Genomic DNA, 26,489 nt, shown 5'->3' with positions numbered 1-26,489 from the left:
TCACATTGTGTTTTGGCTCTGAGGCTTCTTCAGAGCTCTCTGACTGTGACAATTTGACTCAGATGTCAAATTTCTGGCTCAGTTCTTCCACCCTCCCTAACAGACTGGAAAATATCCGGTTGAAGCAAACTCCAAAGTGGAGGAGTGGATCTCTAAAAGTCTGACAGCATTCTGAATGGTCACAGGAAGAGTGCTAAGCAAATACTAGAATCAACTCAAGTTTCCCCTTGGTGTTGTTAAGCTATTTTCAGTGAAGAGAGTTTTGCAGTCATATCTCTTAGATATCCAACGTCTGCTCAGCACATAAGGATTTACCTGTTTTCTGGTGCGTTCGTCAGCGAAACAACAATGTTCTGGTCGATGAAGATGAGGAGGGCCAGGAGGAAGCCGAGTCCCATGGCGCTGACAACGTTCATGGGCGACAGCCGTTCAAATGGTGCCACGTTGAAGATGGGCCGGTTATGAACTTTAAACACTGGAACTGTTTCAAAGGAAGAAAACAAAGCAAAAAAATAACAACCACGAGTTTAACTTTATATTACAAAATGATGCCTTAAACCTCCATCATAACTCGTATTTAACTTTAGCCTGTGACGTGAGAAACATCTGCTTCTAACGAGATTCTTGTATGTGTGAATGTACTGAAATTCATTAAGCATATTCTTAAGAAAAGAGCTGTGTAAAATTCATTAGCATTACTCCTATCTCATCACATTCCATCATTACAAACACGACAGTCTCTTAAACTCTTGTAATGACTCATGTTTTTTTCACACCAATAATCATAAGAGAGGCTGGATTTTTTTTCAAATGCTGAACATCTTATTTGGCACACTCTCCTGTCAAATGCGGTTGAATTAAGTGCAGTTGGTTAAATTTAGGAAGGAATGACAATACAATAATGGCTCTATTATCTTATGACTTATTGTCTCTGGAGGTAAAGCACTTATATTTAAATTCATATGAGGGTTTGGCACTGATCTCTTTGTTTCTATGTCGACCTCTAGAGAACAGCTGCTGCCTTGGCAACAATGAATGGGGACACAAAATGATGCTAAACAATAGAGGATAAAAATTGAAAATCTCCAACGTGTTTTGGCCTGCGCCTTGATTGGGGAACATAAAAAGACAATAAAGGCGTTAAATAAGAGGGGCCTCGCAGTTAGAAAACATGTTTTGGAAATAAAAAGGTTGTAAGTTTGTGCCCTTCAGCAGTTTAGGATATCTTCAAAATCCTTAAATGGAGCTCAAACAATACCACAGTATGTCACAAAGTAAGAGATTGAGCAATCACTTTGTTTACACTTAGGTTGCTTCAACAATTTTATTTCATAATTGTTTAAAAATGTTAAATGGGTATCCCTGACAAACAAGACACTCATAAAAGCTCTCAAGAGTAAATTATTAAAATATATATTTATAGATGTACTCAAGAAACTATTTAATGTTTTAGTTATCTTTTATTAAAATGCTGAGACAGACTATAGAGATAAATAAAGTTTTCACGGGCCTTCATAGGAATTAAGAGGATAAGTAGTAGCATGGTGCTGCAAATCACATGCACTTGATTATTGATCATCCGCATGTGCGAGCTCCTCTCTAAAAGCACAAGTTTCGACAGTTTGCAGGTCTGGAGTATTCATGTGTTTGTTAACATAATGCAACAATCCTCCCATGAGTGGCCCTCCCAGCAAATTCACCCCAAGGTCAGACTGCAAGACTGCAGAGATACTATTAAAACAAAACAGCTACACTGCAGACTCTTCAGGGCTCCATTAGCCATGTTAAATATTAAAGTTAATTACAGTACAAGTACAAAAAAGAATGAAAGCTCTTGTTTCTAAAAAGAGCATGGTAGCACAGCTTAAGCATAATGCACGGCGCCTGTTTTGGCAAAAACCACAATGTATCAGGACAAATATGTCCTACCAACTGTCAAGTATGGTGACAGAGTGCTGATGATTCGGGCTTGTTTTGCAGTCACTAGACCTCAGCAGTTTATAGTTACTGACTCAACCATGAACTCCGTAGTGGACTGTATCCTTATGTTAAATATGCGGCTCTCTGTCTGCCGGCTAAAACTTGGCCAAACAGTTTCATTGGACATTACACCGGTCATCTCAACAATACCAGCAAATCTACAACAGAATGGGTGAAAAAGAAAAGAATCAAAGTATTTCAATGGCCCCTGAAACAACCTGACTGAAACGCTATAGTGAGACTTGAAGAGAGCTGCCTACAAACCTCAATGAAGTGAAACAGCCCTATAAAGAAGACTGAGCCAAAACTTTTCCACAACAGCGCGAAAGACTGACAAAGTCAAAGTAAACAATTATTTCAAGTTATTGTTGTTGAAGGTGGTTCTAAAAGCCAGTGAATCATGGGGTGTACATAAATTTTTACAGGATTGCATAGAGTCCTGTGAACACTCACTTTATCACATGATTATTAGTAATTTGAAATGGAATTTGTGTGGGCATTCAAGGTTCCTGAAAAAAAGAGTTTTAAGAACATGAATCTCCCCTTACTAAATAGAAAAAACATGTACAAGGTTTAATAAATACAAAATTACTGAGAAAAGAGAAAACTAACTAACCACTAACCAAGTATTAGGGATAGTTTTCAGACAGTTTCTTTATTTTGGGGTCTCTTTTGAATGAAATGGACATTATATAGCTGTGGAGCTATACTGCAAATCTTCCATTAATCACACAGACAACTGATAGTGTAGTTCTTGACTACTCGCGGTAACATCCTTGACCAAGACAATGAACCTCTATCGCTTTGCATGTGTGAGAATTGCAAGATACGTTTTCCTCCACCTGTGTCAATGACTCGAATTTACTGGTACAGGCCATAGTCACACCCCCTTCTCCAAAATAAAAGTGTTAGAACTAGGGTGAAAAAAGTGCTGCATGTGGTCAAATGTTTCAAACATTTTTAGTTTTAAAACAGTTTTAAAATAAGAAACACTATATTAGACTGCATAGTATTATTTATAATGAACATCTCAAATGCACTCTATAACTGCAATAAATAAATGATACTAACACTACCAAGCAATAAATGATACTGACGTTCAATGTCACTGAAAATGTAGGAGCCGATGAAGGAGAACATGAGCACTGAGATTGGCAGGGCACAGTCCGACAGCACCTCCCTCACTTTGGCATGCAGGAACGGACTTGAAGAGAGAGAGGGAGAAAGGAGAAGGGAGTGAGGAGGGAGAGACAAATAATAGAGGAATACAATTACTGTGGACAAGACAAGGACAATGGCTGCAATCCTGACACTGTTTAAGTACCTTGGTCCGCCTTTTGCTTACACAATTGAATCGAGCTTTGAGGTTGATTTGATTACTGGGAGCAATCAGAAGTAGAATATTAATGCTTATTAAATCACAGGCTGGAACAGAAGCTTCGACTGAAAAGTGAGCTTTGTAAGAGCTGTCTGGAAAGTTCCTGTAAGCTCTGTCACTCCTTTAGAGTCGAGGCCCTACTCAGCGGTATTCATGCTAGCAGGCAGTGCTCCCATCCAAACACAATTTAAACTTCTCCAATGATTTATCTTAAGAGTGCTGCAGCACTGCAGTGCTGCACATACCTCCTTTTGAACTGGTAGAGAGTATAGCCCATCCATAATGTCCCGAGCATCAGCAGGAGGCAGAGGACAGGTCTCTCTCGACTGCACTGGATGAAGGATTCAGTAAGTGCAAACCCTGCGACCACCTCACTCCTGTTTCCCCCCAGCAGGTCTCCACCTTGAGGAAAGTCCCCTATGCTTCTGTTGGCCAGTGTTGGAGCGTGGTAGTACCTATGAAAGACTGAAATCACATTCACAGTGTTTAGCTATAAACAGTGTTGGCGAGTAACGAAATACATGTTCCGGTGTCACGTATTTAAAATACAAAATATGAGTAACTGTATTCCGTTACAGTTACCGCTTAAATAGGTGATAATTAGAATACAATTACTTTGTTGAAATAAATGTATTACAAGGCTGTCTTTTCTTGTTTCATATTTTAGGCTATGCCCTCTCTATCCCCTCCCTAATTTTTGTAATACCACGCACTGCCGGAAACTCAAACAAAAGAGGCTCTAATGTAAGCGTCCTGTTAATGTTGGTGGCGTCAGTTACACAATGGACCCGGAGCCAGCACAACAGAGCCAGCAGTGCACGGGCAGGAATGCGTTTCTTACTTGGAAATTCCAACACCACTTCACATTTAAAGAAGAAAGGGATGGGCGAAATCTGACTGTGCAATGCAAACTCTGTTTATCAGCAACCATCTGGAAGTCAGTTCGTTTTTAAAAACTACCTTGTTTTAGTTGTGGTAGCTACCTGGGTTATGTGCTACTTCAGTATCGTCGATGTACTATTGCTGTGTGATTTATTACTATTAATGAAGGCTGCATTACAATCTGGTAGCTGCAAATATTCAGATACAGAAATAGTTTTCTATACGAGATCACTGCAAAAAGTGCAGTCTTACCTAATGTCCACCCTACTGTTACTCATTTTATATTAAGATTTAAAAATCGAGTTGGTATTGCTTTCAGAACTGCACAAGATAATTTTGCTGCTAGCAGGTTGTTAATGCTATCCATTAAGTCTAACAGTCTGCGGTCCATGAACTAACCTCAGCTAACACCAGCTAACAATGTTAGCAATAGTACAGCAATAGTACATTCATATAGTTGTAAAAAGCATGACAATATATCAAGTAATCCAAAGTATTCAGAATACGTTACTCACATTGAGTAACTTAACGGAATACGTTACAAACTACATTTGGGCATGTATTCTGTAATCTGCAGTAGAATACATTTTAAAAGTAACCTTCCCAACACTGGCTATAAAATGCATCGTTAGTGTCAACAGATTCCATGTGAACCATCAGAGATACAATGAACGGACAATAATAACAAGTATGCTGCCAAAGTCTGGTATAGTAAATGACGCAATATCACAGATCTCAAATGAAATCCAAAACTTACAACTGACATATTTATAATCCTTAAAAAAAATATTGATTGGATTCCTATCAACAGGAAAATCTTGAAAGAAAGCTTTGTATATAACCTTACCAAAACTACAAAAAATGTCCATCATGCTCAGGTTGCATTGTTCATGTTGCAGTCAACACAGAAAAGGCAAAGAAACACAGACTTTTAATAATGCTTAAATCTTTCATGAAGAGACACGTGAGAGTGACTGTCAGTACTGCTGGGGATAAAACTTTGAAAGTGAGATAAATCTCATCTGAGTTATGTCTCTACACTGAATGCCCATCAACCAGGCTGTAAAATACTCACTCAAGGTGCTATTTTTCTTGTATGTTTGGGTGTTTGATGCCAGTGTTCTCTTTCCAACCACTAAATGAACCAGTAACCTTAGTGATAATCTAAACTAATCAAATTTAGCAGAATAGGCCGAGTCTGGATTAGTGGTGAAATAATGGGAAACAGCACAGAATGCATTATCTACAACAGCTTTACCAAAATCTGCCTAGTTTGCTGAAATCAGTCTTTGCATCCATGTAAGGACTGCAGAATAAATAGCTCACCAACTGTAATGTGTGGCTAAAGGCTGGGATTTTAAACTCAGTGGAGATGGTGCTCTTTCTGCCATTGTGACTTAGAATGAATGCACAACTTTGTCTCTATGAATTTCATAATGGGTGTGACATAATACCTTCTAACGTCACTTTTGAGGAAGAGTGTATGAGATGACTAGCTCCCTCCACAGGTCTTTTCATCAAACAGGGATAAAGTTACAGGCTAGGCGAGGTTGTGCAGGTGACTAGATTCAGCCCCAAACTGTATTCATTTGTGTTAGTGGAAAATATTTTGGAGGAACAGTGTCAACAAAATAGCATAGGTTAATGTTATGGTAATGGCATATGAGCTCGGAGCGTATTTTACAAATGGTTTCTGAAAATTGAACTACTGCACTGGCAATCTACAAAACAGGAGAACACTGCATTCAAAATAAATTACATTCAGCTATCGTCATCTCATTTTTGTGAAATTAAATTGTGTAAAATATTTATGATATGGGGCCATAAAAGCTGGGGTGGTATAATATAGCTGCAGATGGGGTTCAAAATCTGGACTGATTAATTTCTAAAGCCTCTCAATCTGCTGACCCACAACAGTAACAAATGACCTCGCGTGGTATTTCTGTCTCCCTACTATTTTAAAAGGTAATATTTCTCAACTCTTGGCCAAACATATGCTTGTTTATCTAAATTTACTAATTAAGATCATATTATTATATTACCCATGGTTCACTAGTAAGTCATTTGGCAGGTGACTGTCTTTTGGTCTTTTATGTTTTGCTGTCAGGGTATTAAATATAAGTCTTTAGCTGTTATTATGAAAAAATTCTATCTGGCTTCACTATCACAATAAACACGGTTTGTTCCTCCTTAAGTAATAGATTTTAAGAGGTGCAGAGGACTGCAGAAGGAATATACAAACACTGGAAGAAACTATTTGACAGTTTTTAATTAAAAGGACTAAATGATTAGTTGAAGAGATCTTATGACTCTCAGCTGCCCACTTAAATTATAATCTCAAAATTCACTTACAGATAATAATTTGTATGTATGTGGTAGTGAAGGCTTTTATCTTCTTTATCTTTCGGGGCTTAGAAATCAACATCAGACACGAGCTTGCGGCAGATTTGACAGCAGGCGTGTTGAGTTAGCCGACTACATTGATTTGATTTTCACCACAGAAAGGCAACGTGTAAACAACTCACAGAAAAAAAAAGATATTTCTTGTGTGTGTCATGAACTTACTTTTGACTGTGCCTTTCACAGCATCAACCACAAATGCAATGGAAATGAACAGGGCAATGACCTCCTCTGTTGACCTAAACACATTACACAAGTGACAATTAAGACCGTTGTAAGACGGTAAAAACTAACATAATTACACATATATATATAAAAAAGGAAAACTATAATAGAAAAAACACATCAGAAGGAAATGAAAATTAATGAATTAACAGACATATTTTCAGAACAAAGTGTGCATTACTGTTTTCTTATAATTGATACTTTTCTGCACTTCTGTGTTTTTAGGGTACATAAGGTTTTCTTGTATTAGCTGCATTAGTCCAATTAGAGATCATAGGTGGCACAGCTGTGGTTACCAGCTGTGGTCACCAAGTTTCTTTGTTAACCCGGGATTTCAGAGAGCTCTGTGCTAAAATAAAAGGGCTGTTTGACGGCTCCTTTGAACCTCCTTCCATAGAAAATGCACCAACTACTACAGTCAAGAGGAACACGTCACAGAGCTCGACTGTGACACAAAGAAGCATTGTCTAAAGGCAAGACAGGAATGTCGCTAACACTGTTAATGTTATAAATTCATAAGTTAAATATTTATTTCAACACAGAACACACTCTCAGCATTGTCATTTAACCTTAAGGTTCCACATTAGAGCTTGTAAATACTTCAAATGGAAGCTCAGGAATACTCAGGAAGTCCATTTAAGTCTGACACTGACCAATAATGAAGAATAACCCTCCATGGAAATTACTTTAATCTCTGGCCAACATGAAGTTAATTTCACTGCCTGTATAATACACTCTGTGATAAATACATACAGAGTAATTCATTTTATAATCTCCATTAGCTGATATACTGGCACTATGACACCAACTTTGCAATAAAATACAACTATAATGCATCACCAACTAAATGGATGCGGTTCCTAAGATAACACAGTAGCAGGATTTACAGGTCAGTATCATAAAACCAGTCGAACAGCAAATTACTGCTAGTCCCATAACGAGAGTTGGAAGTACCGAGTGGGAAGTGCATTACAGCTGGTGGGTGTTTGAATGCATGCTGGTCTGGCAGAATTTGAGTATAAATACATTTATTAACTGAAATTATGGACTCTTATTTATGGAAATTTCAATGCAAGATATTTCCCAATCTGTGAACCAAAGAAAGAAACAAAACAAAAAAACACTGTGTCCCAAATTTACTCAAACTGTGTAACACATACTTTTTTCGAATTAACCAAAGTTGCACTGATTGCAATGTTATGCCACACATGCCTGTACAGGAAATATAAACTCCCTTTAAAATAAGTAAACGGATACTAGAATATAATAATAATAACAACACATTTCAAACATTGACTGTGTGCATTCTTTAAAAACATCCTGCTGTCCCAAATACTTTTCTGTTGTTACAAACACATTTAAAACATTTTTCTATATGAGAGAAAGCAACCAAAATAAAAGGAAACTCAAAGTAAAAAATTGGACTTATAAAATCAGGAATATGAAGGATACCTTTTGAAGAGCTTCATGAGCAGACTGACATTGAAGATTCCTCCCAGGATGAGAAAGAGGCAGTTCCACAACCCAATGCAGGCGTAGAAAGCTGGGAAATCCAGGTTGTAGTCGTCACAGATTCCTCGGATCACTGTGTTCCAGTTGCACATGTGCACAAGTAAACAGACAGACAAATAAACCGCATATAATAAATACACATTATGAAACTAAGTAACACAATTGCTATTCTAAATTTGTGATAGTGAGAAAAATGTTACAATAGAAGTTCATTACAGATGTCTCTACCAGCAAAGACTGACTTGTACACACACAAGCACAGACACATAAACAATGACTGGAAAAAAATTAAATTCATTCAAACATGAAAGGACAAAAAGAACTGTAATAGGTTTGTTAAAACCATAACAATTTAGTTGTAATCTTGAGCAGATTTGTACGCAGATGAGTTACAGCTTTACAAACAAGCCATTGTTCTGCTCAGACAGGCTGCTGGAAATGTGCTATAATTATGCCCATGAGAATGCGCATAGCACAGTTCTAACCCATTTACTTCAAAGATCATCACACCACAAACCTAACAAACAGCCTTGGTATTAAAACTACATCTTGGCATCGGAGTTGCTGCTTTTCCTCATCACGGCCTGATACTGCAGCTTCCAGCCGTCAAGATCGTTTAAATTCCAACCAACAAAACATCGCTGTTGGGTAAAAACCATGTAACAGTTTATGCGCTGTCTCTCTCTGAACTGAACCTAAAGTTTACATGTTTGTGAATGCGATGAGCGACTCTCCTGACCCGCAGGCCCCTGGAACCAATCATTACATAACCACAGTGCGCAAAAAATAAAAAAAATAAAGTTCTGCTCCTCATTCTTGAAAAAAAGAAACAAGTTTTTGAAGATTTGTGCTTTTTGCTTGACTGCACCAGGAACACTCATTAAGGGCACATGTGTGAGCTAACAGCTTAATTACTCTAGTGGTACCGCTTTCTGGTAAAAGCAAGAACAGATGAGGACACGAGAGTTTTTGGCTGGTGCTCGACATGGTTGGGTGCTTCTTTTTCTTGATTTTTGACGTAATCTTCTTAGTACTCCACCCACTCCCAGCCTTCTATTCTAAGTGGCTGTCAGCAGAAACTGTGAAAAGATAAGTGCATCTTGATTGAGATGAGCTGAATGAAAGCGGGGAAGCCTACCGCTGATGAAAATGGCGAGGGGAGCTGTGGTTAGAGGGATGACTAGAGGAGAGCCGGCAAACAACGAGTAGATGACCCCGCCGATACTCTGGCCAATGATGGTCTTCCGAACATCTGGAGAGAGATGACACACAGAGAACACACAGCGTGAAGCTCTGATTAATGTGCATGAGTGACTGCTAGGGTTCTTTTGAAGCTGAAGTAAGTTACATATTCATTTTCCAGATAAGTTAACTTTGGAAATAATATGTATATTTTTTCCTTTTCTTTTTTAAAATAAAACACCTAACGTGATGCCTTTTCCACCCCCATTGAGTACATAATTATGTGAATATTTTCCAAAAAAGAGGTTTCAATGTTTCACTGTTTTACTACGTGTATGGTCACCTGAAACTTGCATTAGGTACAATCATCAGCTCACAATATATATGTGTTAAGCTCAGACGTAAAACAGAAAAAAAGTGAAGGTCAAACATACAAGAGAAAAAAAGAACAGTAAGCATACTTATTAAGGAAAGTGCTTACTCATATACCACAATGAATAAAGGAGAATTACTACTAGATTTTGGCACTATGTACAGAGACCAAAATTAGCCCTTTCTGGTCTTATCCAACAGTATTGTGCAACAGTCTTGAGCCACTACTCGTTTGTTTAGATTTTTCTCTCAAGGAGCCAAATTTTCTTGTGATTTTTAAAAAAAAAAAGTGGTGTTATAAATTGGCACCATCGAGTCTATTCTGTATTTCCACGCATGTCTGCACGTTTCAATAAATTACTGTAAGTTTTTCCAATTTTCCTAGCCAAATATAAAGAAATAAGGGGCACAAATCAAGATTTTTGCACACTAATGTGTTACTATTTAATCTCAGTGCATTCATTAGCCACGTTATCAGCTAGAAGGTAAAAAAAGTAGCTAAATCTAATTTTTCTGAGCTAAAAAAGTGAAAACTGGGCATTATGAATTTCAAACAAGTGCTATTATTTGCTCATTGCCTGTCAAATATGGAAATAAGGAACTGTTTCCAGTAGTTAAAAGTTTTAAAATTACATTTATCAAAGTGATTGGCTGTTTATGTTCTCTAAATATTTTGCACAAAAGGAAGATTATTTTCAATTGAATTAATTTTATTGTTTTAGCTCAAATTCACAACAGCCACCTCATGGCATTTTACATTGTTGGGTAAATGCCCTAAAATACTAGAGGTCAAACCACAACAATTAGCCAAACCCAATATGAGAAAAGAATTGGCGAAAGTGGGAAGGAGAAACTCCCTTTTAACAGGATGAAACCTCTGACAGAACCGGACAGGAGGGGCAGCCATCTGCCGCAACCAGTTTGGGGTGGAGGAAAGAGAAGAAGAAGGGAGAAAGAACAAAATACACTACAGACGAGAGAGAGAGAGCGAGAGGCAGAGTTTAATAATTTGAAAACACTGGTTTGCCCACTATGGACAAAAATTTCTATAGAATATTTAACATTTTTTAAATTAAAATGAATAAACATGTTATTTTCCTCTTAGGCCTGTCCTCTAGAGAGTTGCATGTATTTATAGAAAATTAGAGAAGCTTCTTCTAATTGCCACAAAGTATCGTGCACACAGCAGAATCAAAGTGTTACCATCGGGTATCAGGAAATCTTTAATAGTCTCCCACATGAAAGATTACATTCTACTATAAAAAGAAATGAAAAACAATTTTTGAGGGTCTCGTCACTGATTTTAGACCATCTACCTTCAAGCCTGGAAAACACTTCTAGAAGAGAAGAATTTTGCTTAATTGAAGTACTGAGTACTGAATGGTTAGCTTAAAAAGACATGCAAGGTATGGGAGCGGTTAAAATCACCCTTGTATGTCTTCCTGTTTCATTTAACTGTTTATCATCACTATTACAACAATTATTATTACTACGAGTTTTTTATTTATTATTCTGGATTTGCTAACCATGTCATAGGTCTGTTGCGGGGGTGTGTGTGTGTGGGCTTTTCATTGCTTTGTGTGTGTACTGAACTGTTTGACATTCTTTGTTAAAACTTCATTAAAATTATTAGAAAAAAAATGTGTACTGTTTCATAATACTGCCTAAAGGAACTGTTTATGATGTAAAAAAGTATTTTCATGTGTGAAAATACCCCATATACATGAAATGGAGATTATCATATAGATATGATTCATAACATTGCAGCACCCATGGTATATTCAAATCTATGTAGTAAAATACTGTGGTCAGTGGTTTTGCATTGAGGTCTAGCAGGACAAGCACAGAGATGACAGAGACCAAAAGAAGATCATTGGTAACCTTCACTAATGCTGCTCTTGTGTTATGATGAACTCTAAATTCTGACTAAAACTCTTCTTTTTATTTTTAAACTTTTGTTTTTCAACAGTTATTTTCCTAAACAATTGATAAAATCGCTGTTTTTACACCCACCACTTGATACTGAAATGGAAAAATTTGCTCAAGAATCCCAGTCTGAGAAAAGCATTCATGTTTCTAGATTTAAATACATGCTCATACCGATCTCGCCACGTGTGCTCTCATCATTGAGGGAGCCGAAAGCAATGGCAGGGAGGAGGATGGCAATGTAGAGGAAGATGGCTGTGGTCATGTACTTCAGCAGGGTTTTATTACTGCCAACTATACCTGAGGGGAGACAAACACAAACACATGAGTCATATTCACCTCATAATGGAGCGGAGGAGGCTCAACACTTTAATTTCAAAACGGCAAGAACATTAGCACAGTTCATCATCAGTACCTCTACATCTATAAACATCCAGTTCATACAGTAAAACTATTCTACAGAGGATTACGCTACCTGCTGCCCTTTTAAAATATGAGTCATTTGTTTTGGTTTCGTGTCATCCATCATTTTGCAAGAGCAGTTACCCAAATGATGGATAACTCATTTTGGAATAAAACACTTTAATTGGGCTCTAATGTGATCACAACAATTTTGGTCCTGTGACCTTCATCAGATAATCATTCTCTGATGACGCTCACAAGACAGAAATATCTTGATTTTGTTACTGCCCAGTCAATGTGTTTGGGTGATATGACACGAGGAAAGACCGAAAGGAAACAGCTGAAGAGGAGAATGCTCCTAGAAAACTCTGCTCTTCTTTACTCCGTCTTCTTTTCTTTACAACAGACAAGCAACATTTAATGACACAGATTAATCTAAAATATTTGTACACAAGCTATTCTAGCAACTAATTAACTAACACTTTATTTAAAAAATACTCAGCATGAAGAAAGATGTACATTTATTTGACTTTCATGTTTGGCGGCAGTGTGACTTGAGTCGATAAAACCACCAGCCTGACGTGTTTGCAATGAGAATGTATAGTATGCAACGTGTGTGAAAGTCTCGTGTCTGGTGACTTCTAATAATACTGGACATATGGAAACATATGAGAGCAGTAAGGCATCCGAGATAGTCATTTTAGCAGGAGATGACCCTAGACGTGACACAGATGCAGCACAGATGTAACTGAGGCAAAGGGTGACAGACAAATGAGGAGCTGCCAGAAGTACCACAGTGTGCCATAACAAGCAAGATGATTCATTTTCACTACAAGTTCAGGTCCAGCCTACCATCTGTGAAGTCAGAGGGGTAGAAAGGCAGCCTGCGGCAAAAGTCCTCATAAATTCCCCGGCCAGCTTTGAAGAAATCTTTACACTGTGAAGATAAGACAAAAGATTACTTTTTAAAAATGAGAAATAGTCTCACTGATGGAGTCCCACCTGCACCACCTTTAGACAGGAGAATTGCGTATCACACTGTAGAACAAGAGCAAAGGAATAAATGCTGTGATATAAAATGAAATCATGTTAAACAAACCAAAATATGTTCCACATTATAGAAGAAAAAGCCACTCTATGGCTTGATGACGACTAGAGGCAGTATCTTCATGATGATGTGAGCTGGGATGTTTTCCAATGAGAACTGTACCTTTTTGCAACTCAAAGTATCAGACACTTAGATGAAGATGCCTCTTATACAGACCACTCGGAGAAAGGAAGACAAAGAGTTTCCCTGCTGCAGAGTTTAAGTTCATTAGAGTTACCAGCTTTAGAAAGCAGCAATTAACAGCAGCTCAGATTAGTGCCAGGAGTTCAAATAGCAGCTACATCTCAGCATCAGCTGCTTAGAGGAAAACCTGCTGCAGAGATGCCACTATTGAGGAAGAACAATGATAAGAATTTGGCTCAGTCAAGGAGCACAAGAAGTAGAAATCTTTTTTTTTTTTCCATCCTAGTCTGATTACGATGTCAACTAGGTGAATCTTTGGTATCTGACATGTAAGAAAAGATGATGGCACAGGGGTGCATTAACACTGTTGGTGAATTTTTCAGAAAGACAACACAAGCAAGATGGCAGCCACAAAGATCGACTGCAAAACTTTATATTATCTGGGTTGATTTTAGAAGGATTACCATTTGTGGTCAAACGACTAAAGTCTGGTTACCTAATGGCCAGATACTGTTTTTAATGAAGAAGCAAAACTGATGGAGTGGCTTTTTCTCTATCTAATCTGGATTTGGGTGCACAGTAAGATCACTGTAGCGCATTTAGGTCGTTCTGCCAGTATTATTGTCCCTGTCTATAGGTGGCATCACCCCAAAGTAACTGAAACTAAACGGAGATGAGCTTTTCAATTAAACCCATAATCTTAAATTATGTCCCTCTTGATGCATATGGTTCTGTTTTGCTTTTAGGCATTTTGCTAATTTAGTCTGCCTTATCCACGGTGACCTTGAAGAGTAATAAAACCCCAAGGCTGTATCCAGCTCTGCAACCTCGTTTTATTGTGGACAATGACACACTTAGATTAAAAGTTGCACATTTGATGATTCAGCTAAGACACTGGTGATTCCACTGGGGGATCTTTGAAAGATCATTTGAGTCATGACCATTAATGGCGTAGTTCTTAAAAATCATATAATCCAAAATATAGCAAGTAAAGCAGCATATCGGGATTTGGATATACATTTAATAGGATCTCCGTGTCTCCGAAAATGACTGGGAAAGACAGAGACGACAGCATCGGTGACGGAGAGAAGACTCAGTATAATTTTACACAAGACAGGAAGAGAATGGTTATAAAGAGCCATGTGATTTAAAAGGAGACGTGAAGTGTTTCATTTTAAAAGATGAGCTTTCAGGTTACACCAGACAGGGAGTAAATGTGTAGCCCTGATTAAGCTTATTAAGCAAATTATCCAATTACCCAGTGTTTCATTTTCTTGGTGAACATAGTATTATGCAATGAAGTGGAACGGATGACGACAGGGGGTGGGTGAGTGGGAAAAGCTCCCAGGAAAATCATTCTGGCCTCATTTGTCTTCTTAAAAAGTTTGGATGGTCTATGACAGATCAAAGGTATTTACATCACATGTAAACAACTTTTTTTCTCCAAGCTGGCTAGTTTTAGCTACACATGCTTGCTCAACAATGACTGTTCATTCATTAAATCCCTATACATCATGGAATTATTTATTATTGCAAGGAACAATGCGTGTGTTTGCGTGTGTGTGGGCGTGTGTGTGGGGTGAGGGGGTTGCAATCACCAGCTTTTGGCTCGAGTTCGATAAACAAAAGTCTCAGAGAGGAATTACCGTCCACCTGTTTGCCATTCGTTCTGATGGAGTGAGGCAACAGAAAGGAAAAACATAAAAACACAGCAGCAATTTGACCTTTTTTCTTAAAGTACCGGAAAGTGGTTTGCTGTTGCGGGTGGTCCAGTGTCAATTTTGGATGTGGAACAAGGAGAAGGCGGGCTGGCTGTTTTCCTGTAATTTTCTTTCTTATTTTATCATTTTCCGTTTCCTCTTTATTCCACCTGCTCCCCCTTCCCCATCGCTTCTTTCCCCTTTCTCTCCATCTGTCTTTCCCCATATAGCCCTCTGTCTCTGAGTGGCACTGAGCCTTTCAAGCCCTGGGATAAACACCTAACAAAATCCTTTGCTGTATAAAAAAAACAAACAAAAAAAACAAGGGGAAATGTCTAGGAGCTGTGGCATGCCAGTGGCAACATTAGGAAGAGACGTCGGTCCGTGGCATTGAGCAGAGCCCCTCTGGAGGTGTGTGTGCACGTGTGTGTGTGTGTGCCGGCGAGCACATGCACGTGTAACTAAGGCGTGGGGAGTTCTGACAGGACTGTGAGAGATGTAAGGTCATTTACCCACTGAGGAGGCCTGGCAGGAGTTGATGCTGATTGATTAGGGGGAGAGAAAAGATTGAAGAGTCAAGCCAGTCGAGCGAGGAGGAGAGGAGGAGTGAAGGGGGAGGAGGAAATGGTGCTGAAGGTTGACGAAGGGAGAGAAAGAAAGAAATACAAGAGAAAAAAAACTGTACTGTATGTGCGCAGTTATCCATTCTATAAACAATCATAAAGATGTGAGATGATCAAGAAATAAGTGAAAGGTAAGGGAGGATGAGGCAAACAGAGAAAAGGAAGAAGACCTCAAATATAACATCATCACAAGTTCTAACCAATCACAGGCACCATCTCAGGGCACCAAGCACGACTCGTAATGCCTTCACATCACTTCAAAATGTGCGGAAACGTGTCTAATCGCCAAGCCCCGACACACACACGCGCACTCATAAATTTTCCTTGCTGACCTTGAGGGGTTTATGACTGCGAGGGTCAGTCTCCTCCTTCCCCAGAGCCGTTGGCTTCTGGTTGGCTGCCGTGAGCTGGTGCCTCTGGAACACCAAAGCCTCCTTAAACTCCTCCTGTGTCTTTGTCTCCAGGAGCTTCTGCCTGAAGGAGATGTCGGAGAAGAGGGTGGCGAATGTGCGACCCAGCTCCATCGCCGTCTTGGTACTTTTCTATTAAAAGAAAAATGCAAAGTGATACAAAATTTAAATCACAAACCAGTCCCACACTTCTTTGCTGATCATGTGTTTGTTCTGTACAGTTGTTTGTATACCAATCAGTCACTACATGTGTAACTGCCTGATTTAAAAAATATATAGGTGAATAGTAGAGAGGCAAAGGCGGGCGAGGGGTGGGAGCATACGGTCTTTAACTAGGTTATTTTAAAACTGTGTTTGGGACATACCAAATATTTGAATTGATACCAGAGAACGGGATCAAGCTGCAGAGGTGTTATGGATATATTTCTCTGTGACCTGGAGTCTCCACTGGATTTTACTGAAACTGCTGTGAATCCAAGTTGAATGCCTCTGGGGAAATAAAAACTTCAAAATCTCCTTTACAAAGGAGAGACTTTTTCCATACCAAAGAAATACTTTTTAATTGCAAAATGTATTTAAGTATTTAAGGTCAATAGTTTGCCCATGCCAACTGGGAAAATGTGCTTGTAGAAAGTGATGAGCACCCTGCTGCCAACATAAAACTCAGAGGGCAGCATGTCAGACAGGCAAAAAGCTAGAGGAGTTTCTTTGAGGGTAACATTACATGAATGTGTTGATAAGCGCTTTCAGGCATGTGATTAACAGTTAATGAAAACAGAACTTTTTTTTAACCAAAGGTCATGTCTTCATAACATATTCAGTCTGGTTAAAGAGAGGAAGGAAAAAAAGGGGGGGGAACAGTTTCTAGACGGCTCTCTAAATGGTGGTTGATGGAAATGGTCCATTCTTACACATGCTAGATCACATACATTTGCCAACCAAAGGAATTTCTATCATCATTACCATCATGCCCCTTCAAAGATTTTTCTCTGAGAAGCAGTCACCATCAAGGATAATAAGGCATAATAATGCTTTATGTTTACTTGGGGCTTAGATTAATGTCTCTGAAAATACCATTAGTGGTTCTGATTGCTGCCAATAAGACTGGCAAGGAGGGTGCTGTAGGCACTACAGAAAGAAATAAACATAAATGAGGGTTCATGGGAAAAGAGATAGAAACAAGCAAATATACAGAAAACATAATGCAACAAGCTGAAGCATAACCGATAACCAGGCTTCCTCTTCCTCGACTGACCACCTACCCAGTGGTGAAAATTGCATAGTTGGGAGGATACCAAAGTAAAAGTGAGGAAACCATGAAATCTCTCTTCTTCCCAGCAGGATGGGGGTTGGGAAGTAGAGGGTTTTCACCTGGTTTGGGGCAACAATCAGAGTCAACTGAAGGAGGGAGTGATGTGTGTGTATGCGAGTCGAAAGCTGAGGATGAAGCAGTGGAGGACAGAAAGGATGAGTGGGTTGATGGGAAGGAGAAAGAGTTCATGGTTTTGATGGGAGGGAGGGATATTACAGGATATGTGGCTCTCTCTAGAAGCTCTTCAGAGCTGAAGAAAAACAGCAATCCCAAATACAACAGTGACCCAAAAAGTTCAGCACGCTCGCCCACACAAGATACAGAGAGGCCCTCGAACTGATTTCAGTTCAGGAGTCATTTGGCCATTTAGCAGTTCTGACATCATAACTGTCAGTATTTCAGATATATATAAATCTATATATCTATAGATAATTATAGATAGACTTCTGCTTAATATCTTCACAAATAACAACCATATTGTCCCCAAACATCATGCATCCTAACCAATACTTAATTTGTGGTGCTATAATTATGTAACACATAATTACATAATAGTCGATTAGTGGTTTCTTCTGCTTTGCATTTTGTATTTAAATAGCAGAAAATCCTTTAAAGCCAATCTGTGCATTTTTTGTAAAAAAAACAAAAACAAACAAAGATATTTGGAAAGGTGATATGACCGATTTTATAATTTTATTCAAAAATGAATTTGCTTTGAATAATTTTTAAACCTAATTGGACAGCTTGACAGGCAGCTCACAATAAGTGATTTTGCAAGAGTGGAACAATGAAACAGATTTTTAATTACCAGGAAAAATATTTTGTTAAATCACACTGGGCTACAAGTGAGCATGAAATGAAATAATCAAAATGAATAAATGAAATAGGAGCTAATTAACAAGTAACTAACCACTGAAGACATAAATCTCATGTATCATTCCCTATGTCTGTGGGTTAGTTACCATTTTGAGAGGGGCCAATATCAGGATGACATAGCGGACCTCGCAGCAGTTCTCCCCCCAGTTTTGTGGCCTCTCCAGGCGGGAGATGCACACATGACGCTTCTGGAGATGCTTCACGTTGCAGCTGGAGCACAGAGGGAAAAGAAGGAGGTTTTATAAATGTCAACACCTCACTTCACCGTCAGCGCCCTTCATTTCCATAGATTAACCTCTTTCTCGACAGCAACAGTTAGACAATATTCAAATATGCCGGGTGAGCTTGCATTCACTTCAGCCACAGTATAGGAATGCATGTGAACATACATACATAATATTTAAATATCACATCAGGTATATTTAAACATTCTGGATATACAAGGTCAGTGTAAAAAGGCTTTTTAAAGATTAATATAATTTCCATGCTCAGAAAACCACTCAGTGATCCCTCCTGGTTTATCATCCTCAAAGACAGCACTCCCATGTGGTAATGTTTGATCATAATATGATGGGTATCACTCAAAACTTTGCATTTCTGTTTATTTTACTTGCCCCCTTTCCTCAAAGGGGGCAAGTATACAAACCACACCAGTGAAAATGCAACCCAGTTCCCAAGATCCCTACCTTACTAAATTCTCACCTTCCAACCCTAGTCTCAGTCGCCTGAGGTTACTTCTTCCCTCCATCCTTACTAATGTCTTCTTCACAGATCTAAATCCAAATGTCACTTGAGTCACTAATCCCAGTAAAACACTAGCCAACTGAACAGTCTTTGTTACTGAAACTCCTGCCATCTGTTCCCCCCAAAATGAACACACTTTCAAAGTCTCTTAGATCTTTTCCTCTTGGCATCTTGATGCAAAATCAGAATATGCTAAGCATTTTTAGACCTGCAACAGAGAATGACTGGATATTAACTGCCTAATTGTAACAAGCAGCACACACATGGAAGCATGTGCATTGCTGTGTTTCGCTGTTTGTTCGTTTACACTTTTCCCCCCCTGATTTGTTACTCGTTTGTATTATTGACATTTATGCACAGCTGACCCTGGATATATTTTTAAACGAGATTATATATTATTTCCGTTGTACTTGATTTGGTGATGATGTCATCCCTTCCTTTGCATTACATTTACCACCAGGAAGCCTGTTAACATGACACGAGAAGAAAAAAATATCCACCTGCAGTGACTGAATGCTCCAGAGTGCACTTTGCCATTGCTCTCTGCTTCTTGAGCGTGGAGATGACCACCAATTTGAAAGGGAGGGAAGTAAGTGCAAGTAATTTACTAACTTGCACATTCAGTCAGATAATCGACCATAGGACAGAGCAGAGAAGGCTGTGTTGCAACACAGGTAGGGTGACTTCATTCTCTGTGAAGGACACCACACTCCGGCAGCTGTATTCAGCACTTACTGTAATATGCTAAAATCAAAATCTTGTTTTCAATGTGAGTAGTAATGTATGTAACATAAAATACATAATCTATGTTGATAATGAGCGTGAATGTTAAAAATAATCAATTTATAGCTACATAAAAGCATAAATGAGTAATAAGAGAAAGCATCTTGTAACCCATTATTATAAGTACAACTCTTTCTCTCGGCTCCCTCACACACATGTACACACACACATATATTTTGCTTACAGGATGCAAAGCCAGGACTGCTGGTACTGGACCCCTGTGGCGGTTGCTGTAACTCCCTGGATCGTCTCTGAAAGCAGGTGAACTGCAGACCAAAAAGTCAGAAGTCAAACACAAATGATCTGAGATCAAGTTCATGTCACATACTCTAAGCCCCCCTGAAAAGTGTTTAACTCCTGTGTGTGTGTCTTAGAAATGCATGCCATCCCTTCAGAATAGCTGACTGTTAAGGTGTTAAACTCTATAAAAATATGTTGCCGCCTTAATAAGAGAACCTACTGTTTAAGTTTACAAGATTCATGCATTTGAAAATACAAATTAGCTCAGTTATTTTTAAAATCTGGCCCAAAAGGCGTTATTTAAAAGCCTAAAAACGTTTAACTGAAATCTTGTGCCTTTTCTGCTGCGCCAAACCTCTCGATGTGTCGTCTACATCAGAAGTGTCTAACAAGCTCGCCTTCTGGTTTAGACAGTATCGCCAGGCTGCGCTGTGTGCAAATACCACACCACGACAAGCTAATAAGGGTGTCCATCCAACCTTAGAAAACACCACGCTCATGTTCACAGATTAAAAAAACCCAAACCATTTCATTATGCTGCCATGTTTACAGAGCACAAATCATTAAACATGGGCAACTGGGGGCACTGCTGAAGCCAGCTCATTGCTTCCTAATAAGAGGAATCTCCCTTCCGCTGTCTCCCGCTGAGAGTGATGAATAATAGTGTTTTGGGGGACATTCTTCAGCAGCCCCGAATATCCCAAACCCCTCAAGAAGATTCAGTATGTTTTGCCTCGCAACATCCTCTTCAACTCATTAGTACTGAGAAAATTACAGGGTGGAAATGTTTTGTATCGTAAGCAGCGGGGACGATCATTTCCATATCATTCTGACTTTCCCTGCCAGTGGTTTTTCCTCTCTCTTATTCCATCTGTCTTTGTCTTTCTCTCCATCACTCTTCTTTTCTTTCCCTCTGCCTTGCCGTCTCATCAATAAAGTATCCTCCATTCATGCCAGAAAATGATGGGCGTCACCATGACAACAGTATCACAGTGCTCAAGGAGTGAGAGAGCCAGGAGGGGAGAAATGGGGGGGGCAGAAAGATGCACAAAAAGAGAGCGAGAGAGAGAGAGCGCATGTAGATAAAGAATAAGGGGGAAAAGAAGTCTTTAGAGAAAGAGAATGACAAGGATGAAAATGAAACCAGCACGTGGTGAAGATGAGCGAGAAAGAGGTGTAGGAAAAGGAAAAACAAAGAGAGAAAAAAGAAAGAAATGAGAACAAGAGAGATGATGCATCCAGCAAGAAGGCATTAAACTCTGAAAGAAGAAAATGAAAGCAAGAAAAATAAAGCCAAAGGAATAAAAACAAGTCATACAAAAAGTAAGACTTAAACGAAATGACAAGAAGAGCTTGAGACAGAGGGAGGAAAAAGGGACGGAGAAGTAGAGGAGATGGACTGGGATTCAATTCAATTAATAGCAGTAAGCCTGACAGCCATGTAATAATCAAAAACCATCCAATTTCTCATTGACGTCAGGGATGAGAAGAGGAGAGAGAGACAGACAGAAAGAGAACAAAAGAAAGATTAAAAGATAAAGAAAGAGGGATGAGGATAAAAGCACGAAGAGAGAGGTTACAGAAGAGCAAAAGACAAGAAAAACAGAGAAAGAGGTAAACGTGTGTAGTGAGGGTATCTGTTGTCCTCTATATCGACAGACTACGTTGTCAATGTCATGCTAAAAGAAGAGAAGCTAATGGCTAAATCTGCTAGCTGCAAGCCTCAATATCACATCCACTTCAGTGTGTTTTGTTTTGTTAGCTGCATATTCCTTTTCCAACTGAGAGGCTGCTGAAATGTAGAAGGAACAGTCATTTTTAGGGTTAAATGCAACTACTGCTAAAAGTATCAAAGCTCTATACAATTATGAGCAATGCGAGTGGTCAGTGAGGTGCCTTAAAGAAGGCATTTTTATGATAAACGCATTGAAATAGAAGATTGTGTAACGTCTATGACTTTAATCCAGTTTGTAATGACCTAGACTGATGATCTGCAAAAGTTTATATATTAGAATAATCCACAGCTTTACTACCAGCTGTGTAGTGAGTGACAGCCAGTCAGATTTACGAAGGTGTACAGTGCACTCCCTTTTCAGCAGACTGTGACACAGAATTAAATATGACCAGAAAGGCAAGCAACGGCAGGTCACTCAGTGCAAACCAAAATGAATAGGGAGCAAAATGTGATGTCATAGTTCATTCAGTTTGTTGATAACCTCGTACAAGCAGAAAAAAAAAAAAGATTAGGTGTAGTGCATGGGAATGAACCGTGTCTTATGTCACCAGCTGAGGTGACGACAGGAAGAAGAGAACAAGTATTTGTGAGTGATCGCTGACATGATCAGGAGAGAGACTAATTAAGAGATGTACATTTGATACTTGTCAGTTATGTGAAGATTTCTGCACGGTTTCATCAGCTTTTGCTATGCAAACACTACTATTTCCACACAGAAAAGAAAAAGAAAACACTGATTCTTACACGCAGCATATCAAATGTGACAAACTTCAATGGAAAATGATGAAAAAATATGAGGAAGGCAAGACTGGATGGCTGGATTGGTCCCTTTGATCTTTCTGTATTCTTGGTGAATTCTTTAACTGTGTTATTCACAGTTTGGTTGGAGGGAGAAAAACAGATTGCAATTTCTGCAAATCACATGAGGATAAAGCCGTCTGTCATAAATAAGGGAGCGAGGAATCAATAAATATGCTAAACCAGTGAAAAAGATGTGATGTTCATATTTTTTTCAGTTTATGTGACAGAAAATCTGCAGAGATGTGCAGGTACAAAAGCGCATCGATTCAGGAGTTTCCCAGTCGATGTCTGAAGACGGCATGAGATCTTTTTGCAAGGTGACTCCTTGCATTACTCTCAGAGGTGACCTCCAGAAAGCCTCCTCTGTCTATGATGCCTAAAAGATTAACTGTGGTCTTAGCCACTGGTAGACTCACATCATACATACACAAAACCCCTCAGTCACACACACTAACACACAAAGAGAAATGATTGCAACATTCACACTCTTTGAAGGAAACCAAAGGGCACTATGAAGGAGGTGATTAAAACATATAGGTATCCATCACAGCCAATCACAAGGCACAAATGCTATGGTCACATGGTGAGGAAGGGGCCACTAGGACTGGGTCAATAGTGAAACTTCATATTTAGAGAGATTTAAATTCCAGTGATTTCTTTGGATAGAAACAAATTAAATGTGCAATAATATAATCAGTTATATAATTAGCTTGAAACAAAAAATACCTGAATATAAACCCCCGAAAAATAGGTCATTTTTTCCTACCAAGGACATAATGTCTATTCTAAACTAAAATCATTAAATTATTTTCATTTAATGCTTTAGATCTCATTCAGATGTATGATTTACTTCGACCACTTTACAGAACTATCAGTTTTCTTTTTACGCAGAACTGATAACTGCTGGTTGGACCCAGCGTTGACTTGAGGGGCCAATGAAGAGGCATCGATATCTGCGACACGGGGTTTTGCTGGTGTCTCTAATCATTTGATGACTCAATGGATCGACCCAGTCCTGAGCACGGAGAGGAACACAAACGGAATACTGATGGTGATTGGTACAGGAGCAAACCACTGATTGCAGCCTCACGGCGGCTGATGCTGACATTTTCATCCAATTAGCACAGCTTACCGTCATCAAAGAAAACGAAACTTTGAGACTTGTCTGCATGGGGAGAAGGAAGAAGAAAAACCAAGAGGAGAGACAAAGAAAGTCAGTTCAGTCACCTTTTCTGGGCAACAGGCTAGCAGTTTTCAGCAAAAAAAAAAAAAAAAAAAAAAAAAAAAAAAAGACACGCATACACACATTTTCCTACCGAGCAGGCACACACATAAATATCTCTACTGAACAGAAGCTTCATTTCCTGCCCTCCTTTACCTCATACATATTAAATATCATTTTCCAGAGAAAATCTCGTCTTTGTTAGGCACAGAGAGATCCCATCTTGATTACGGTCTACAGGCTATTAACAAAAATTGGATTTTATCACCGATAACGGTCGTGTGTTCAGCTGGTCCAAGAAGCCCAAAGACGTCACTGATGAGATCAAGATAAGAAAACTGGCATGTATGGCCACCATATATCATGATAAGTAAAGTGGTTAAATTAATGGTTTCAATTTAGTATTCTGATCTTTCCTGAAAAATGTGCCACGGTGAAAACTCATGCGTCTTGCCGTGATAAAATAAGGGTAAAACAAAGTCCAAAGGAAAAGAATAGCAGCATTCATGGCAGTGCTCTCAGGTTAAAAACACGAATCTGTGCAAAATATGTTCTTCACAAACACAGAAAAACAGACAAGCAGTAATAATCCCCTCCTGGTTGAACAGATGGTCAAGTATTTCTGAATTTCTGAAGAGTTTAAGGGTGACAAAACTCACAGCGTACACAGATGGAGATATACATTTATGTAAGGCACTTTAAAAAAAAAAAGAGAGACCTACCCTAAGTTTTCATACTTAAAATAATAAATATGGTGCAGTCTAAATTCAACTGGCAGAAAATAAAAAAATACAACAACACAGGAGGATTATGCAAATGGAGACCAAGTAAAGAGCCAGCAAGATCGATCAAAGGTGACAGCAATTTAGGGAGAAATTATGCTACAGTCATCACAGACAGGGCACACAATCAGCGGCACACAGAGCACTGTGGCTATGAACAACATCACAGAGGAAGAGGGGGAAATATATTTATACATTATTATACAAAACACTGTCAGTTATTCAGTGGTAGCTGATCATTTTGGTCAGCATCCTAAAATCATTTAGTTCTTCAAGTACTCCTAGTTTGTCAAAAGATTATATATTACTTTTAAATATTAGCAATGTTGGTGTACATATTAGTAATATTATCATGCGTTGCATCATCGTCAGCGCTGTTCATTATTCCTCTGCACAATCCCGCTCTCCATCGCTGAATCCCAAGACAAAAGCAAAGCAAAAAAATTAAAAAACAGCTCAAGTTGGCCTCCAAAAAAAACCACTCCTCTGTACGAGTAGGAGCAGGACTAATTATCTTATATTATATTATTTCATTTCTGTAATTCTCTGTTCTTTCGGTGCCTGTTATAATCTTGCCCTGTTCTCTTTATCTCACAGCTGTACAGTATTACACTCCAAATGAGCTGGTCCGCTCGCCAGCCGTAATACCCCACTGTGGCAGAGGGAACGTTGATATGGCAGAAATTAATACCTGAAGAGATATGTCCCGTTGATAACATACTTACGTGCAATATGAATGTATTCCCCCGGGAAAAGCCTTTGTTCCTTCCCAAGAGATATTTTTTCCTCTCAGCGCTGACACGAGTGTTTCACTGGTGAATTCAGGGATTCTACCAGCAATGTGGGAATTTAAACTTTGTTTGAAATGCACTGCTGAACCACTGCCATTGTTATTAATTTATTAGGACGACCAAATCAAAGAGGTGAGTGAAATCCACAGACTACTTGTAAACATTGTGTAATGGATACTTGAAAGACTAAACTAATTATGAACATTTCTGTATGTTCACATCCTTCTTTGAGCATATTATAGTAGCTTCTGTAAAGTTCTTGTGTTTCAAACTGTAAATGTTTGCTGAATAGCTTCACTATGCTTATTATTAATGATCCCCACAGTTCAGTCTATTATTACCCTATTCCATCTGCTGCAACTGATGCGTCCCCGCTGTGTGATGAGTTTCAGCCTATTTTTAAAATAGTATTTTGTATCGCATAATAAAACAAAGAAATTATTGATTATTCGTTGTTTAATTCATAAATAACTTCAAAAAGAATGTAATACTGACTGCTGCTACTCTGTTTTCACAATCAAGCATCACTTGAATAAAAAGTCATCCCTTCATTTATGTATTTTTTTCATTGATTTTAGAAGCGCACAGCCCAGACATGCAGAGGAATCCTTTTTGTCAAGCTGACAGCCATAAAAAAAAAAAAGGGAAACAAAAAGGGAAAAAAAACCTTCCTTAGCGTCTTTGTGGGATATTCTTGAAGAGCAAAAGTGAAAAAGCAGCTGCAGCGACCACAGCTTGAGAGTCTTGGAAAGCCATTTGAAAAACTAAGCGAGTGATCGATGACAGAAGTCAATTATCACCTTGCGGATCTGTCAGAGGCGGCTCTGCAGGGTGAGCGTCACACACCGCCCACTTCTGACTACCCATCAACAACTGCAGACACCAGCCCAGCCAGACAGGAAAACACTGGACACCGAGTACATGACAGGAAGCCCTTACACTATGATTACCTCCACATGCTCTTACAGTGGTGAAATCCC

The 26,489-nt window shown here is 38.9% G+C and overlaps 1 protein-coding gene across 7 annotated transcripts in view; it reads right to left on the bottom strand.

The window, feature by feature from the left end:
* Positions 1-26,489, bottom strand: part of slc4a11 (solute carrier family 4 member 11) — a 99,803-nt gene that overhangs the window by 6,689 nt on the left and 66,625 nt on the right. For 6 of the 7 annotated variants that reach the window (XM_025901014.1, XM_013272936.3, XM_019349079.2 and 3 more), the window contains 12 exons: positions 23,847-23,879; positions 20,123-20,204; positions 18,498-18,621; positions 16,146-16,355; positions 13,112-13,196; positions 12,032-12,157; positions 9,516-9,629; positions 8,318-8,450; positions 6,806-6,879; positions 3,604-3,823; positions 3,078-3,184; positions 316-481 (listed from right to left, as the gene is read on the bottom strand). In XM_025901014.1, the coding sequence (XP_025756799.1) occupies positions 316-481; positions 3,078-3,184; positions 3,604-3,823; positions 6,806-6,879; positions 8,318-8,450; positions 9,516-9,629; positions 12,032-12,157; positions 13,112-13,196; positions 16,146-16,355; positions 18,498-18,621; positions 20,123-20,204; positions 23,847-23,879 (1,474 nt within the window). The remainder of the gene's footprint in view (positions 1-315; positions 482-3,077; positions 3,185-3,603; positions 3,824-6,805; positions 6,880-8,317; positions 8,451-9,515; positions 9,630-12,031; positions 12,158-13,111; positions 13,197-16,145; positions 16,356-18,497; positions 18,622-20,122; positions 20,205-23,846; positions 23,880-26,489) is intronic. The other variant, XM_025901015.1, reaches the window with a different exon arrangement.

Source organism: Oreochromis niloticus, linkage group LG19, assembly GCF_001858045.2.
Source record: "Oreochromis niloticus isolate F11D_XX linkage group LG19, O_niloticus_UMD_NMBU, whole genome shotgun sequence".
Classification (NCBI taxonomy): Eukaryota; Metazoa; Chordata; class Actinopteri; order Cichliformes; family Cichlidae; genus Oreochromis; species Oreochromis niloticus.
This window is presented reverse-complemented; position numbering and strand designations above follow the sequence as displayed.